This window comes from Spermophilus citellus, assembly GCF_964194105.1.
Source record: "Spermophilus citellus genome assembly, chromosome: 7".
Lineage (NCBI taxonomy): Eukaryota > Metazoa > Chordata > Mammalia > Rodentia > Sciuridae > Spermophilus > Spermophilus citellus.
Window position 1 is genome coordinate 49,995,277 of NC_138188.1, and position 18,609 is coordinate 50,013,885.

The window sequence follows — 18,609 nt, forward strand, 5'->3', positions numbered from 1 at the left end:
GATTGCTGTGTCACATCAGTTACATTTCCATTGATTTACAAATTGCCTTTCTAGTGACTGATGTATTCTGCTGTCTATCCCATTCTCCACTATCCCCCCTCCCCTCCCCTCTCCTCCCCTCCCCTTCTCTCTCTCCACCCCCTCTACTATAAATCGTTTCTTCCACTTATATAATTTTTCTCCTACCCCTCCTTTCCTCTTATATGTAATTGTGTATAACCCTGAGGCTCACCTTCCAATTCCATGCAATTTCCCTTCTCTCTCCCTTTCCCTCCCGCCTATCATCCCTGTTTAATGTTAATCTTCTTCTCCAGCTCTTCGTCTCTACCCTGTCCTTGGTTACTCCCCTTATATCAAAGAAGACATTTGGCATTTGTTTTTTAAGATATCCTTTAAATATTAAGGACACCGAAAAGCCAAGAGGTCTTGTAACATAGCCCATCCCTTTTTCCTGGGGGTAAAATCAGAATAGAGTAGAATATGTAGGTCTGCTCATCCAGGAGCCTCTGTGAGCAGGCCTGGCCTCCCCAGGCATCAGGAAGAATTTTCCCAGACCTGTGCTCTCCAACTGATGGGGAGTGCTGGGCACAGTGGTCTAGGGAGCAGGTTGAAGGCTGACCGCCCCCTCGGGCAGGTGGACCCCAGGCCTCACCTTCCACAGAGGCTACTTTGCTTTCTCTTGTTTTAAGACATAGTCCTCTACTTCATAATCCTTCAGAAAGCACCGTCCTGGAGGACATTTATGTCTGAACACAGCACAAGATATGGCAGCAATATAAGAACCAGGATTTCTGAAGGGAGTATGTGCCCCTGCAGGTTCACGCGGAGCTCATGCTAACACTCCCTCCCGTGACGAAGACATGGAGAAAGATTGGTTCTTAAAGGAACAGCCCATCCTCCCCTTCTCCGAATCTCCAGTCACACTGTACCATCACTAGGACCACGGAGGGCCATGACAGAGGGAGAGGAGGGCAGCCCCCTGCATCCCGCCAAGCCTGAGTCCTAGGCTCCCCTCTGAGGCATGATGGGATGGCTGTCCTTCACTCCCTGTGAATTCAGGAGTTCACTCCTCTTCTGCGCAAGCCATTTGTTACATAAAGAGTCTATGTAAAACACTTTGCTCTCCAGAGAGGAGCCATATCATTGCAAACTGCTTTATTAATAAAATTAGCCATCAAATTAGAGCAGTAGCTACTGTACTGAAATAGACCTTAAGATTATGAGAAGATTAAGTCACTGGGGACATTTTGTACACCAGAAATAATCTCACTCTGAGAAACAGAAGGTTTGACTTTAGCTAGGGCGGACATTCTTTACAAATACTAACTGCTTTTTCTGATTCCAGGACCCTGTCCTTCTCAATGGCTTTTACTCAACTGCCAGGATGTTTAAATCCCTGGGTGTTGGCTGGGCACAGTAGCACACACCAGTGACTCAGGAGGCTGAGGCAGGAGGATCACGAGTTTAAAGCCAGCCTCAGCAACTTTGAGTAGCTCTAAGCAACTTAGTGAGAGCCTATCTCAAAATAAAATATAGAAAGGGCTGGGGACATGGCTCAGTGGTTAAGCACTTCTGGGTTTAATCCCTGGTACTTCCCTCACCCACAAAAATAAATAAATAAGAATAAATAAAGCCCTGGACATCAGTCAAGGAAGCCCTTACTGCTGGGTGACTTAGCTAAACACAGCATAGCTTACAGAATATTTAGACATTAATTGCTCTGAAAAAGAATGATGTTTTGCATCTCAGTGCAATTTACAAAGACTGTTCATCCAACCCCATACCAGGAAAATACATCTTCCTTTCATTAATCTTTCATAGAATAAATAATGGTATTGGGATTCTAGCACACAACCAGTAATTTTTCTTGGGCTACATTGATAAAAAGTGCTGTCATTTCAAGAAGAACTCAAACTACTTTATTAGCCATTGGCACACACCACATGATTCAGGGTTAGAAGAAAATAACAGATTTTAAGCTCAGGCTACTGTAAAAAACAATTCTGCTCAACTTATAAATTGCCTGAGGAAGAACGGAGTCCCTATTCATCATTTTGACCTGCTAAGTCACCCACCTGCTCAGCCAACCATATTCTACTAGCAGAACGAGGTTGACCTTCCACAGGTGAGCTCAACTGTCTCTGTGAGCAAAGAGGATAGTGAAAACTCAAAAAAATAAGGCATGCCAAGAAGAGGGCTCCTACTTTTATTTTTCTTTTCTCTATATCGTTTTGTTTTGCTATTTCAAATCTTATTTCTTTAATAGCAATGACCTTTGACTTCAGTGCCATGCCCTAATTGGGTAATATCGCAATTGACAGTACCTGTACACCATGCCTGTCTGCGCCTTGGTGGTTTCCTGTAGCGAAATTCCATGGACGCGTAAAAACTTCTCCAGATATTTCCGTTCTGCAGCTCCACTGGGCCGAACAGGCCAGCAGACTGCTTGGGGCTGAGTCTTGGTCACTGTTAGATGTCGTCTGCATTTGAGAGCAGATTCACTGGATTTAGGCAGCCCCAGCTTGGGGCTGGGGATGTCCGCACAGGCAGGTTTGTACAGATGCATTTCTCCAAACTGGAAGAGGCAAGCTGACCGCACAGCGCTCCTCCCTGGGGCTGGCCGTGATCAGCTCGGGTTTTCTGGCTTTGGGGTGTCCCTAAAAGGGATCCGCTTGTTTCCTTTGGATTTTCCTTACTGTTTTCTTGCACACAAGCAGGTTCCTAAGTCCCCAGCAGAGCTGTGGGTTACATGTCTCTGCCAAGTCCTAGGCAAAAAGTGACCGAGTCCAGTCACTATTCTTGTGCCTTATTTAAAGTTCTCGGAATTAAACGTAAACAAGTATGTATCGGCCCCGGGGGGAAAAAATATGGGCACTCTTTCCCATGTCTATTTAGGTAAAGGGAAATATTTTGGTAGGAAGTGGGCCAACGCTTTGGTTTTCATCAGGACCAAAAGGCCGTGGGGATGATTCATACATGGGCAATGAGACCTCTTGAAATCAGCACATTTTTATAACCAAATTGTCTTTTATACTAGCAGCATGATCATTTGGCTAAAACGTCCACTACCCTTTTTTTTTCCTCCAGATGTTGCTGTCGACGATAGGAAAAATCAATAAGGTGGATGTAGGAAGTCAAAGGCCCACACCAACACAGCCAGCAGACTTGAAAAGAGGGTAAGAGCAGATGGGTGAGGAAGGAGCCCACCAGAGCGCCCGGGGCTCATGGACATTCATAGGCAGGACAAACACGGAAGCAGATAAAATCAATGAACCTGGCCTACACCTGGTACTTACACAAAATTAACTCAAATGGATCATGAACCAGAAAGCAAAATGTAAAACTCTAAAACTTCCAGCTAAAAATAGGAGAAAACCTTTAGGACCTCAAGCTAGGTGAAGAGTTCTTAGACTTGGCCCCAAAAGCACAGGCCACATAAGGGAAAATAAAAAATTGAATCTCATCAACATGAAACACTTTTACTCTATCAAAGATCTTGTAGAGAGTATTTAAAAAAAAAATATATATATATATATATATGAAAGAAAGAAAAAAATAGGCTGGGAGAAAATATTTGCAAAGTAACATGTTCATTGCTTAAGTTATGTAGTCTATGGTGATTTATTAGGAGAGCCTAAACCAGGACATTGATAAGGAAAAACTACATCACTAACATCATGAACTGAAAACCTTATTTAAAATATAATATAATGAAATCTGTAAAAGATATAACAAAAATGCAGCAAACGTGCCTACTGCAGGTACCCACTGTGGTGTCAAGAGGGGCAAAAGAGAATCCTGCTTCTATTAAAGAGATTAAGAGGTGTTTGAGAGGTATATTTGAGATATTTTAGCACAAATCTGAGACTTTCTCCTTTTTTTTTAGGTAATCAGAAAAACTGAAAAAATCTGAAATGACAATATGCTATGGTGTGAATCAAAGTTATTCGGTGCCCCATCTGTGCCCTGACTACATTCACGTCCTTGCCACTGCTGTCTGACAGTGTCAACGGCTCTCCCTGCAAGGACACAGCTTAATGCCCCAGCTGTAATATAGGACCTTCCAGGGGAGGCCTACGTAGGAGATGAACTTACGACTTCCGGAATAATCAGCACACTGTGTGCCCAAGCAGCGCCTCACAGATGTCCTCCATGTGCTTGCTCCAGGGTTAGGCTCACGTCACCTGCTGCTCCTCTAGTCAGCCTGTTTCCAGCTTCCCCAGTAGCCACAGTCCTGCACCTCAAGGAAGAAATACGTGCTTGGAAGGAAAAACCCTGATAATCCAGAGAAAGCACCATGTGAAGGCTGGGGGAGAAGAGGAACTTGAAGTACCTGCGGGTCTGTCCCTTACAGTGACAGAAGTTGGATCTGACTGCAGGAGCTGGGAACGTCACCTGCAGGGCTGAGAACACTGGGACAGGACAGTGGAGCTCCCTGCAACGAAGACCAGAGGAGGCCGGGGGAGTAGCCCCTGCAATGTCAGATACAGCCCTCTCCCTCATGTCCCTCTTTCTCTACCCCCTGGAACATGGAGTCCCAGAGAGATGAGGAGCTGAGAGAGCCAACACTGACCTAAAACCAGAATTTCTTTTCGAAAAGTTCAAAAAGTTGGCCAATGTCAAGGAAGAAATCATATTTCCTAAGGGAATTATTAATCCCTTTGGTTGTCAATACCAATTGCTGTCAGATTTAAATGAGATGTGGTAAGCTATGGGAGATACCTCTGAGCAGCCAAGGGGGCAGGGGAGGTCTTTCTTGCTTGTCCTTCTGTGTCTTGGGAAGGATGAAGACCATATTCTCTTCAGAATCTTTAGGTATCACACAGCGCCAGCAGAGTGATGGGGCATACTGTGCTTAGGATCTAAAATGTCCCCCAAAGTCATGTGTGAGTATCTCGGTCACTAGCTGATGGTGCTGTTGGAGCTGCAGAAACACCAGGAGGCAGGGCCCAGTTGGAGGAGAAGGTCATTGAAGGCCCTTCCTCCCTCTGCTTCCTGGCTATCATGTGAGCAGCTTTCCTCCACCATGCCCTTCCGCCATGATGTTTCAGGCCCAGAGCAATGGAGCCAGCTACACACACACATCTCTGTCTGTCTATCTCTCTCTCTCCCTCTCCCTCTCCCTGTTTCCCATGAGCTGAGCAGCTTTCCTCTACCACGTACTCTTCACTTCACTGTGATCATGGGCCCAGAAGCAATGGAACCATGGACTGAAACCTCTAAAACTGTGAGCCAAAATTAACATCTCCCTAAGTTGATTTTCTCAGGTGTTTTGTCACAGCAACAGAAAGCTGTCTAGCTCAGCACACAGGAGGCCCTGGGACTCAGAAGAAGTCACAAGTAGAAGGTCACACAGCTCTGGGTGGTGGGAAGGCTTGATCCACACTTGCTCAGCCTTCATTAAGAGTTTTGTGACCTTAAACAGGTCTCTTCCCTGAGTTTAGGTCATCTCTAAGAGTCTCCCAGGTCTAATGTTCTGTGAGTCTTAAAAATTCCTTGGGCTAGGGCTGGGGATGTGGCTCAAGTGGTAGCGCGCTCACCTGGCATGCATGTGGCCCAGGTTCGATCCTCAGCACCACATACAAACAAAGATGTGGTGTCCACCGAAAACTAAAAAATAAACATTAAAAAAAAATTCCTTGGGCTAGACATGCAATAAAAGAGAGGCCCTTCCCATGTTGACTGGCAAACTTGGATTCCATGAATTATTAGCTAGTTCTCTAAAATACCGGCCCTACAAGATTGCTATTATTCTTAGAATAGACCAAACACATGTGTAACCAAGTTTTAAATTTTCCTTGGCTAGAAGGCTGACTTGTTGAACACTGCATCCTGGATTTATGGACATGTTCCAGTCATCTAAACATGATGTCTGTCTGGAATGAAAACTGAAGGCGGAGCTGGTGGGGCTGGTAGGATGGGACTGCGCCCTGCGGCTGGGCAGAGGAGTGCTAGGACTTCCCTGGTGACTTAGACAAGAGGCACCAGACCAGCTTGCAGAGCACATTTCCCTATTATATAACTTACAAGCAATCGTCTTCCCGCTCTTGTTCTCTGGTCTGCTTGCTGGAACTTCATGGTGGATATTGGGACATCTGCCTCCATCCCACCAGCACCTCCCAGGATTGCTGCCCTCATCACTGCCACCTTTTCTTTACCTTCCAGAGGTATGCTGGGGTCCAGTAGCATGCAGTGAGACCTGGGTTAAATACATGCGTGTCATGTCAACAGGATGCAATGAATAAAGCATTGGCTTTGCCCTTGAGGGGCTCTTGGCGGAGGAGACAGACCTGTGAAGACCCAATGCTGCAGAGGAGCCAGGCTGAGGTGGGCAGTGAGTCTCACAGTCATAAACCCAGCCTGTGACGCAGCCCGAACGTGGGACGACCCCCAGAGCAACATCAGTAGCAGGGGCGGAGGACGGAGGGGCTCCTCCAGAGGTCGCAGTCAAGCTTGGCATCTGTTCTGGTACTGCTCTGTCTGTCCTTCAACCCCTTTTCTAGATAAGCCCTCTTGCCTCTCTCTCGACCAGATTTTTTTCTAGGAATTACAATGAAAGGGTCCTGGTGGATGTGGGGTGGACATGCAGTGTGTGGCTAAGAGCCCCAGGGAGGCCGGTGGGGCTCCTCCCTGGCTCCTGAGAGCAGCGTCCTGGCTCTCCCACTGCACCTTCCCCACGGCCTTCATCTCACATGCTCTGGCAGGACAGGAGACTGTCCCCACGCTCGGTGCACATGTCTAACAGGTGCATGTGTCTAACAGGTGCACAGAATACACCTACGGGCTGCTTTAGGAAAAATGAGGCAACCTGAGGGTGGCCAGGCCCACGGTCTCTTCCTAGGCCCCCAGAGGGCGTCTGGACAGGACTGGCCACTAGGATTTAACGGGTGTTCTGCACTCACCCCTCCCCCACAGCCAGAGAGCACCTTGGGGGTGGAGTCTCAGCAGGTGACCCCCTTGCTACCTTGGGCACAGCTCCCTTGTAGCTGGGCCAGCGTTCCCCAGGGAAGCCGACTGAGGCCTTGAGTCTAAACCAAAGGGAACAGCAAGGGGACCAGCTGTGTGGAAGGGCACCCATGGCCGGGGAGCCTCCAAACATGGCTGTGAGGCACGGGAAGAGACAGGTGGGGAGGACGGAGAGGGCACAAGAGGAGGCCTCGGCCCATCATTCTGGCTGGGACTCTGGTTTTAAGTACTGTTGGTCTGTGACACACTTAAGTACATGGGAAGAGTGCTCCTGGACTCTGCTTGACCCGTCCTGCCCAGGTCTGGCTTAGAAGAATTCCCACAGACAGGAATCATGGTGGGTGGAAGGAAAGCAAGCCCTGAGACCAGGAAGACCTGGGTTCAAATCCTGCCCCTACCACAGGCCAGTGGGCTAACCAAGACCCTTTCTAAGTCCCAGATTCTTCCTCGGGAAAGTGCAGCTTACCATAGCATTAAACAAGGTTGTTGTAAAAATATTAAAATATTGTATTTGATGTACCTAGCATGAAACAAGTAGCTCAGTAAATGGTGATTATTGTCATAACACCTGCAATGCTGTCAGAGTCGGGGTCTGCCATCCAGACCATGAACTGTGTGCACTGTACCCTCGTGTTGTGCAGTGCATGGCACACACAACTATCTGTGGTAGCCCTGCACAGACTTGGCAAAGCAATTAATTTTCCAGGGACTTCAGTGCTACGGGCTGCATGGTGGGTTCCATTCACAAGATGGATGTGAATAGCTTTTAAAATGGTTTTCTCTCTTCTAAAGAGATGTGAAGGATTACCTGAACATAGTTGGTTTCTTTGTCACCTAATAAGAAATACCCCCATTGCTCCTTAAGTGACACTGGGGAGGTCAGAAGTGGCAAGGACAGCCACAGACCTGTGGTCACTGTCCCCACATGGCAGGGGCTTGTTGGTCTCCTTCCACACATCACTCTCAGGGGGTCTAGAACTGGCAGGAGCAAGGCCAGGAATCTGGGGTGTGGAAAGGTGTTCTGTAAAGCAATTCTCAGCGGGGCCTCAAAACTGGGTTTCAGTTTTGTGATACAAGGTACTGCCGAGAGGTCTCAATGGGCTCTCTCCATCCCAAACAGTCTTCCACTCCACCTCCTGGGTGCTTAAGACTCCACAAAAAAAAAAAAAAATGTTAGGATTCTAACTAGAGCCATATAAATCGACTGATTCAATTCTCTTATTTTACAGATAAAGAAACAAACACCCAAGTACATGGCAATATTCAGCAGTTAATTATTATAAGGACTGGGAGAAAGAGTGTGTTTCCTGGACATCACACACACACAGGCACACACAGACACACACGCCCAGAGACACACAGACAGACACATTCTGTGGTGCTGGGGATTGAACCCAGGGCAGCTCCAGCCTGCATTATATATTTTAAGTCCCTACACAGCAGGCTGCCCCTTGACCTGTCCCCTCACTGCACAGCAAGTGCAAACATTTAGTCCCTGACATGGCCGAGGAGCAGGCCCCACTGAAAGGCTGTGCTTCTGTCCCGGGAGGAAAACGCACCGTCCCCTCTGCTGACCTGACCTGTGATGGAATGTCCTCTCTGGCTGGACGTTTACAGACTCCAATGCCAGTGTCCTGCCTGCGTCGTGAAGGACGCGCTCCCTGTGGTTGGCTTTTCTAAAATCTCTAAGGATATTTCCAAGATAAACCAGCGTGAAGCGGTTTCAGCCTCTGGCTTTCCCCAGACAGCCTGACACACCAGCCCAGAGATGGCAATGACCAAATCGTTCACAGGTCACCTTCTCAGCAACCCCGCTGGACAGAGCACAGCCAAGAATCATCAAATGAGCCACCAGACACCACGAAGCCCGAGTTTCACACTCCTGGGAGAGGATCTCAGCTCACTAACCAGTGGTCCTTCTGGTCAGTTAGGGCAGGACAGATTTCCTTATCACCCGTCCCTTGCCTGACAGAGGCAGGAAGTTAGAGGAAAAGAGCTAAGCAAGAGCAGCAAGAGGGGACCAAAATCCAAACTCCAGGTGCAAGCCACGGCCTCTGCCCTTCCAAGCTCTGGTGGACCCAAGGACCCTGCAGCTCAGCACCATGGCTAACGTTTGTTGAGAAAAACTAGAGTTAAGAGGAGCCTGGACCCTTAGATGAGTCTCGGGCATTGGAGTCACTTGGGTGACGATTTCCAGGCTCTGACATTGTCGGGTGATGAGGCCTGGTGAATATCTTCTGTGTTTGGAAATGTCTCCTTCCCACCCACGCCAATTCTGTTCCAGTTGATAGCGACGCGGAGCTCAGCCCACCCTGAACCCAGGAAGGCCAGCTTTGTTCCTGAGTGCAGACGTGTCCTCCCCAGCTCCTCCCTGGCCCTCGGCTCCAGCCCCTGCATCCCTGTGACGGGAAGGACAGGGCCACTGAAACCCACACCTGCCTCTCTGCCCTGTCTCTCCTGCTCCTGTGGGAAATACTTGCTCCCTATTCTCACGGCACCTGGTTCACACTTCTAACAGCCCACTGGACTGTAGTCTTGTCTTCCCTGGAAAGACTCCAAGACCATTTGGGACAAGAAGCCCTGAGTGTGGCCCCTGGAGCACCAGAAGTGGATGGCAGTGGGTGTTCAAACCTCTCGAATGTGTTGTTTCATCTTCCAGTCTGAGCGCTAGAGGTGACTTCAGCATCATGTATGTGGTTACAGGACGATGTCCTTGGACAGGAGTGCCGTCCCCCTCTTTTTTCTCCTTAACTAATTCTGAATGTTGACTTTGTTGAAAATCCATTTAACTGAAAAATACGATAACAACACACTAAAACATCATACATGTTTGCCATTTCTCTTGGATAAATGACCTTGTGCAGCATGAAACACTGCAATCGGGTTTAAGGGTTTAATATTTTGTTCAATAACCAACTGGTGTCTGGATGGTCACATCATTCAAGTTCCTAAGCCTGGAGGCGGGGAGCTGGTCTTCCTGATGCTCACTTGAGGAATCCTTTATGCTGACTGACACCCCCAGTCCCAGAGGTCATTAGAGAACCCAACAGCCCTTTGGGCAGCTTGTTTCTTAATGGTCATTGCTGTGAGCAAATGAAATATGAAGACTAAGCTACAAAGTGCACTTTTGGTTTTGACATTTTTGAAGTGAAATGCTTCAAATGGGAGGTATTTGTAACAAAACAAGGTTCCTGGGACATACACTCGGCCACCAGTGGGCACCCCCACTTGCTCACAGGCCACGCAGAGCCCTGCACAGGTCCCCGTGGAGGCTGGTGCTAGGGGAAGGAATGCCAGCACCTGGTTGCAGACCTGCAGGTTTATTTGTTGATGTCACTTGCAGAGTCAGGCTGTGTCCTGCAGCTGGAAACAGAGGGGCTTTTCTGCCATCAAGCATCCTATATAGGTGCATTGCTGGAAAACATGGGTGATGACACTGTAAATGGTTTGCTTTGCTTTGTTTTGTTTGAAAAGAGGTCTCTCTAAGCTGCCCAGGCTGTGCAGAACCTGGGAGCCCCCTGCCTCAGCCTCCTGAGCGCCTGGGATCACAGGGGCGCGCCACGGCGCCAGCTCAGAAGCTCCTCTTAACCGCACAGGCCTCGCTGTTCTGAGGTAGACTGGTCAGGAGCTCTGACTGTGCCCGGTGCTCTCCGACCCTTGCTTCCGCGTGCCTGACCCTGCCTCATGAGGCACCAGCCTATGTCTCTGGCACCAGAGTCTGTGGCTGTCGCCATGGAAGGACGGGGCTGCTGCACCCAAGGACCCCACCCCAGGCCCAGGGCAGAGGTGCCAGCAGGAGCCACCTGGGATGGTTCAGCCATTGCAGTCCTGGGGGCAGGGGAAGGGGGTGCTCTGTGAGACCAAAGTGGAGCCGAGTGTCCAGAGACCTACAGGAGAGGCTGTGTGCTTCATCAGTGTCCCCTGTCCCTGTCAGGCTGACTTCAGGTCACCAGCCACAGCTTCCCTAGGTGCCCTCAGCCTTCTCAGTGAAACAGGAAAGCTGAGATCCAAGAGGAGAACCTAGACTCAGGAAGGTCTGGGCCAGTGGGTCAGGCTTTGAACAGGGACAGCGTTGAAAGGACCGCCTTGTCCCTCCTTATCCAGGAAGCGACTCAGCCACTGCTGCTGACCACGCCCATTCCTCCAACTGAGGCGGGTTTGGATGCAGTTCCCAGCCTCCTTTGCAGCTAAGTCAGTCCTGTGACTGAATCCCAGACAGCGTCACTTCTGCCTCCAGATGCCATTCATAGCTGGTCCATCTCATAGACCCTCAGGTGGCCTTCCATCCTCTCTGCCTCCCATCTGCCTGCTGGACCAAGGTCAATGTTCAGCTGTCAGAACTGTCATCATCCTGGTTCACCTGAGTGGACCTTCCTACTGCTGATCAGACTTAGAGGTAAGACATAAACCTTCTCATGTCAAGCCTCCAAGGTGTCAGGATGCAGCAGCTACGGTTACCTTCAGAAGGCTTCTCTTTCTCAAGGGCAGCCCTCCTGGGATCAGCATCCAGCAGCCCTGCCTGCACTGGGAGCCAGAGCCAGAGAGCTGGTCCAGGGCCCAGTTTAATTTCCTGATGACTGAAGAAACATTTGGCAAGTTTCTCTTTGAAATTAGGTCATAATGTGTGTTCCAGTGCAAACGAAACTCCTGATTTCTCTTTCCTGACAGTGGAGATTTTTCTCTGAAACCAGGATGTTGGCATCCGTTGACATTTCGCCTACCCAGGGAAGGCAACCACTGTCTCCAGAGGAGTGAGCTAATGGTCCCGGAACTGTGCCGTCTCCTCCTCCCTGGGAGCAGGAGCACGTACTAGAGCAACAATCCTGTGGGACATTAGCACATGCCATGTGGTGACAACAGGCTAAAATTGGAAAGACTTCTAATCAGAGTGCAGATGAGAGGGAGCTGGACAAGGACCAACTGGACGCCAACTTCTGAAGTTGAATGACATTAATCTGATAGAAGTTGCCAGGCGGGGCCTGCCTGAGCTCTTACTTACTCAGCCCCCTGAGAAGTGGGGGAGAAGCTTGCAAAAATTCTGAAATCCAGAGTCCATCCCATGACCCAGCCTTTCACGTCCTCCCCCTTAGAGCTGCTTCCTGACACCCTCCTGCTGTCACCTGCCTGGTGCAGGGTGAGAAGCCAGGGCTCCAGGTGGAGGGAAAGGGGTCCCTCCATGTCCCAGCCAGGAGCCACAGGGTGTTGGGGGAGGTGTGTGTGATAGTACTCTAGTGACATCTCTGCAGTGGTGGACACTCAGCCCAGACCAGGGATGGGGCACCCTGTGGCGACACCTGCCACCTGGCTGTTCATATCCAAGGGCTGGCTGTCTTGCTGCCTGCCTGCCTGGCCTTCAGGAGGATCTTTTCTGAGACTCAGTTTCCCTTTGTTAAGGGGATATAATAAAACCTCACGCATATGGGTCACTGGAAGAGTTCAGTCATGATGAGGCTATGCAGTGCTTGAGAGTATTCCGCAGAGTTGCTGACCCCAGGAGAAGGGAGCTGTCATGGTTTTGTCAATCGCCCAAAAAGCGCTGCCCAGTCTGAATGAGTGTGGCTGTCCACCAGGAAGCAGTGAGGGCCCCCACGCTCTCAAACCACACTCTGGCTGACTGAGAGCCGATGTCCCATGGCAGGTGATAACAGAGATCACCTAGCAGCAAGTGCACAGTTGGGAGCAGTGCTCACACGTGTCCTAACTGGTTCTCAGGATCCTCTAAAGTGCGTCACCCAGATGCTTTGTCCCCCATGTTGATGATGAAGTTGAGGCTCAGAGAAGAGATGTGATTTTCTGAAACCCACACAGCCAGCCAGGGACAGAGAGGATCTATACCTCGTCCTCTCGTTCTGGAGACCAGGGGAGAGGACACTTCAGACAGGAGTTTGATCCATGTTAATCAGGAGGGACTAAATTGGGGTGCAAGTGAAAATCCTGGAGGATCATGGCTCTAGGTGCTGCGGCGGGAACGGCATGTCCAGACGGCTTACTTGGGCCTAGGAGATCCCCCAGGCTCAGGTAGGTTGTCATCCAGCAAAGGGAGGGTGCAGAGGGGGCAGAGCAGGAGGTGGCACTCAGAGGGAAAGGTCCCGACAGCCTTTGCTGCTGGCCTGCCCAGGCACTCGGCTCTGTGCAGAAACGTTTATAGACCGTATTTCCCCTAATCCTCCCAGCTCCAGGATCGGCTTCTCCCCAGTTCACAGGAGCCAGATGGAGGTCCCAGAGATATTAAGTGGTTGCATCAGGACTCAGATCCGGGCCAGTGTGAACTTAATATTAATTAGCCCCCAGTCTGAATGACCCTGGAGGATCAGAGGGGGCAAGATGCACAGCGTCCCTGACGAGTAGGAGAACCGTGTAACAAGCTGAAGGACAGGTTATATAACACAACCGAGCTGTATAAAAATAAAGCTAAGCTTTGTAACTGAGGCTAAATTTGAAACTCACAGTGGGATGTTACCCCACCTCAGAGAAGCAGAATACTGCATACGCGGAGCAGGAGGGAGAAAGGCTGACCTTGGGCAGGGTGTAGAATAACCATGGTTCACAGAGGGAACCCGGAGTACCTCAGCACACGCAGCAGAGGGGTGGCTCAGGGGAGCTTTCAATCCCTGAATGGGAAAGAAGAAAAAGTAGCCACAACAGGCACCGAGTCATGGGGTGTCTGACCCAACATCACCGTGGCCTCCAGCTGTTGGAGTCAATGCCAAGAAGATGAAGCCATCGCTGTGCGTCACCCTGGGATTTCCATCCTATTCCTCTCTAAATTGATACACTTATTTTAAAACTTAGCTTTATCTTCTGCCAAAATAGCCTTGAATTCTTAGAGTTGTGATGTAAGTGATATGTTTCTTCCTGATGTTCATGACGATAAATATAAATCTATAGAGAGTTGTACTGTCCACATGCCCCTCAAATCATCCAGGCACAACCAGGGTCCCAGAGCTTGGGAAATATGGAAAGCAAGCGAGGAGCCCTGGACAGGAAGCAGGAGACTTGAGTCTGGGCGGGAATGGCCCCACAGGTGGCCCCAGGGGAAACCAGGAGCCAGGAGCACACACATTACCCTGGGTGAAGGCAAATAAGATAATGCATTAGAAAAAGGGTTCAAGACTCAGCACCACATAAATGTAAAATAAAGATATCGTGTCCACCTAAAACTAAAAAATAAATAAATAAAAAAGTATCTGATGTTTGTGTGATTGTCTCTTTCTCATTAAGAAGGCATTTTTCAAAATCAAACATATCTCCTGGTCACCAATCAATTATTAAATAACACTTTAAAAATCAAAGAGATTTTTTCCCCCCGCCAAGGAAGATCCTGAGTTCAAAGCCAGTCTAAGCAACTTAGGTCAGCCCTTAGCAACTTAGCAAGCCTCTGTCTCAAAATAAAATATTTAAAGAAGGGCTGGGGAATGTGGCTCAGTGGTTGAGCACCCCTGAGTTCAATCCCTGGTACAAAAAAAAAAAAAAATCAAAGAGATTTTTTTCCTGCTGCTTCTATAACTGCAAAACAAAGCATCCCTCATTTCCTTTTTCTTTTAGAGATGGCACAGTTGCATGATCTCTGTAGGAGTCAGTGAGTAGGAGCTCTAGCCTGCCCTGAGCTGCAGGCTCAGGGCTGAAAGGAACCCCCAGGGGTGGGGTTGTCCAGTCTCCTTCTGAAGAGGAGGATCTGGGCATGGAGAACTTTAAAATCCTTGCCTATGGTCACTGGCAGAATGGGATTCAAATCAGGGCTCTAGGCTCCTCCACAGAACTTCTGCCTTTGCAGGAGCCTGTCTCTGGAAAGGCAGAGACATGGGAAAGAGGAGTCAGATCTGGCGTGCTCTCCATAACTCACTGACATCCAGCTGGGAAAGAACCCTACGGGCAGGTCAGACGACTAGATGGTCATGCTGCCTTCAAGGTGTCCACCTTCCCTCAAAGGGAAGCCCATGCATGTACACCAGGGACATACGAAAAGAGAAACTGCCTCAGTTTGCCCAAGGTAACCATAAAAGTGCCCAGGGCCAGGGTGCCAGCTGACAAACCCCTGTGTATTTGGCCACTCCTGGGGAATGCTGGGGGGAATGTCCTCCTCCAACTCAGCACCCTCATGGTCCAGCTGCAAAGAGTTCTTAAGCCAAAGGATACCACCTTTCAGGACCGTGACAGCCCCACTACTCCTGCTGGGTTTCTGGCTACTAAGTCTTGTCCTGCTGAAGGTCACCTTCTCACTCCCGGCCCAATCACGCAGCGAGCTAAGATCTGCTCTAACATAGGAAATCATAGGCAGTGACCCAAAAAGTGTTCTTCTAGCCTGTGACAAAATCATAACCAAATAAAAATTTCCTCATATTTCAACATCTCTGAAAAATAAATACTTCTTTGTGACCTTTGTAAACATTACAGGAAGATAACCTTAAGGAAATTGTGCCTTCTCAAGAAAATAGGTATTATCTTTCAGAAAAGGAAGAGCTGTCTCTATAACAAGAAAATAATCTAATCAATAGACTTTTCTAAGAAAAAAAAATATTGGTTTAACCAATTTGGAGCCCTTCCATGGTCGCTCATTTTCACCCTGTGTCCTCTACCCCTGATGCTGAACAGAACTCCTTCAAAACTAAAGCGACTTCCTGACATCTGCTTTTCTGCATCCAGAGTTTCCTCCTGCTGAGAATGGAAACGGAAAAGCTGCCCCGTGGCCCAGGCGGATTCTAAGATGTTGGCTGGCCGAGCAGCCTGGCTAAACCTACCTAGAAATGTCATCATCTCTATAGGACCAGTGGAGAAGCAAATGAGCTGCTTCTCCCCAGTTTGGCCAAACTGCATTAAATTCATGTTTCCTTTTTACAGCATGTGCTTGTTTCATGCCAGTGAGGGATGGAACCCAGCCAGCTGGGGCCCAGGCAGGTTCCCTGGCTCAGTTGCCTGTAACAATGCCCTTTCACCCCGGCTCACCGAGTTCTGGGTCAAAGAGAACTGGGGTGTGAAGGGGGCTGGAATGGACTGTGGGAGCACACAGATGTCTCCCCTCAGTCCATGGACTCGTCACACAGACTCAGGAGCAAGGTGCTCTTACATCCATTTATAAACTTGGAGTGAGTCTGATCCAGGAAGGAGAGGTGGCCCTAATTTTGGCAGATCTAGTGAGTCTCATGATAACAGCGAGGCCATGGGCTGTGCAGAAGGCCTTGGTCACACACTGGACTCCATTCCAGGTCTGGCTCTGTGCCCGTTACCTGAGGCACTTGGTCATAACCACCCTGTGGCACTGACACAACCATCACTATGATGTAACTGTCACCCACCAAGCCCCACAGCTGGCAGGCCACCCTGAACCCAGCAGCTGCTCCAGGTCTACGGCCTGAGCCCCCAAACCAGCCACCTCTCAAGCAGGAGGTGCCCAGTGCCTGGGGGTTGAGTGAGTGCTGATGGGTGCCCACCTGCCAACCCCAGGCCTCCACAGGCCCGCTCTCTGCCCAGCACTCCCTCTGCTAAAGCTAACACCTACACCCCATGACCCTGAGGCTCCACCTCCTAAGGAACTGGGGAAGATGTGGCTTTATTACTTGCTTCATTATCTCCCCCAACTCCTCCCCTCCGCCTGAAAACGTCTATGGATCAGTTTTCTGCCAAAAACGTGCAGTTGGGTGTTACACGACTACTGCTGTCCCCTCACCTTCCCTTCTGTGCCTCTTCTTAGAGTGGACCTCCTGCACCACCTGGTTTCTGCCCAACTCCCAGTCTCTGACATGGTCTCCTCTCCTCTTGTTCTCCTGGCCCCCCAGTACCCCCAGGATGCTCACAGGAGCCTGGCAAGCAGCGGCTCTCCTTCTTCCACAGGCCTGTGCCTCTGCTCCCTCCTCCTGCCTGGCCCTCTGCCCCAGTCCTCTGCAGCTTCCAAGTACAGATCCAGCCACTCTGGATGGGAACACTCGCCATTGCTTCTGAGTCATCTTTAGTGCGTGCCTTATTGCTCCTAGGCTGCAAGCAGCTATATTCTGTGAATATTCATCTTCCTGTTACCTACGGGGCTGGGACCAACATGATGCTCAATCAATGGCTGATCTTGATGTTCTCTGCTGTTTGCATAAACTTAGATCTTCTTGCACAAACTCAGCCAGAGCCTTCTAAGCCCTTAGATCGCAGGCCACCCTGTTGGTAGGAACTGAGCCCATCAAGACTCACCTTGGAGAACTGCTTGTCCCTGCACAGAACCACGGCGGGCCTTCTAGAAGGACAAAGAAGTCGGCACTTTCTAGAAAGTCAAGCAGTTTTGGTAAGAGAGAGAGGAAACCTCAGAAATGTGGCTCAGTATATAAATGTGGCTCACTATTGTCATTGAGATGGTAGAAATCACTGTCAGAATACTAGAGCTAAATTTTCACTCACAGGTTTATCCTACTAAGTGTCCCCAGTAATTTTAACTTAATAGGTTCAGTCAGCTGTGGTTTGGGATGTTAATATTAATTTTTTTTTTGTACCAGGGATTGAACCCAGAGATGCTTAACCACTGAGCTACATCCCAGCACATTTTATTTTTTATTTTGCAACAAGGTCTGGCTAAACTGCTGAGGCTGGCCTTGAACTTTCGATCCTCCTGCCTCAGCCTCTTGACTACTGGGATTACAGGTGTGCACCACTGTGCACATATTTTAAAACACATTGTGTTCCACCCACAACTCTCTTCTCCCAGGCAGGATGGTGATCTCCTAAATCCTTGAAATGACTTCAATAGGAACATATGATGGTCTCTCTGGAGCATCATCTGAACACCACAGGCCACTCGGCTTTCAGTGTCGCTCAGCTCTTAATCACCTTCATCACCTTCACCACACCACACCACACAGGGGCTGCATTTCATCCTAGAAAGTGTGAAAACAGCACAGGATTCTCTCAAATCACTTGTGTGTTAACTCGTTTAATTTTTACCTCAGTTCTTTTTTTTTTTAAAGAGAGAGTGAGAGAGAAGAGAGAGAGAGAGAGAGAGAGAGAGAGAGAGAGAGAGAGAATTTTTAATATTTATTTTTTAGTTCTCGGCGGACACAACATCTTTGTTGGTATGTGGTGCTGAGGATCGAACCCAGGCCGCACGCATGCCAGGCGAGCGCGCTACCGCTTGAGCCACATCCCCAGCCCTACCTCAGTTCTTCACAAGGGCATTCATCTCCTTTTGCAGTTGAAGAAATTGAGACTTAAAAATGTTAATTAGCCTTCCCAGCAACTTGTTGGCTATAAAACTCAGTGCTAAAGATTCCACATAAAGACAGCATCGTGTAGAGAAAGCGCTGATCTAATCAAGGTGGAAGATGGCGGCGGGAAGGGAGTGAGCCGCTCCGTGCCCCGCGCCGCTGCGCCCACAGCATGTGTTGCCACGTCTTAAAAGAAAAAGTAAAGATCATTAAAGGAGATCTGTCGACAAAGACTAAGCACCGGGTCAAGAAAGGGGCCTAGTTGGAGTGAGTCTTTCACGACTCCAGCGTGAGCATAATGCTGCAGTCCCCGAGCCGCCTGGCTCTCTCGGCCCCTTTTCCCTCTCCTCTCCACCTTTCCGCCTTGCTTCTCTCCCGCTGTCTCTCATCCCACGCTCACTCCCTGAATCTCGATCGCAATTTCTTTCCCCGGCCCTGCCCGCTCTCTCGCGTACCCAGTCACCAG

General features: G+C 49.3%; 1 protein-coding gene across 2 annotated transcripts in view; it reads right to left on the reverse strand.

Moving 5' to 3' along the window:
• KCNAB1 (potassium voltage-gated channel subfamily A regulatory beta subunit 1) overlaps positions 1–18,609 on the reverse strand; it is a 338,389-nt gene that overhangs the window by 300,507 nt on the left and 19,273 nt on the right. Inside the window, exon 1 of one of the 2 annotated variants that reach the window (XM_081302292.1) lies at positions 2,325–2,775. The exons of the other annotated variant lie outside the window; for it this stretch is intronic. Coding sequence (XP_081158418.1) covers positions 2,325–2,566 — 242 coding nt within the window. The 5' untranslated portion in view covers positions 2,567–2,775. Of the gene's footprint in view, positions 1–2,324; positions 2,776–18,609 lie in introns of those variants that run through there. 2 annotated transcript variants of the gene reach the window in all.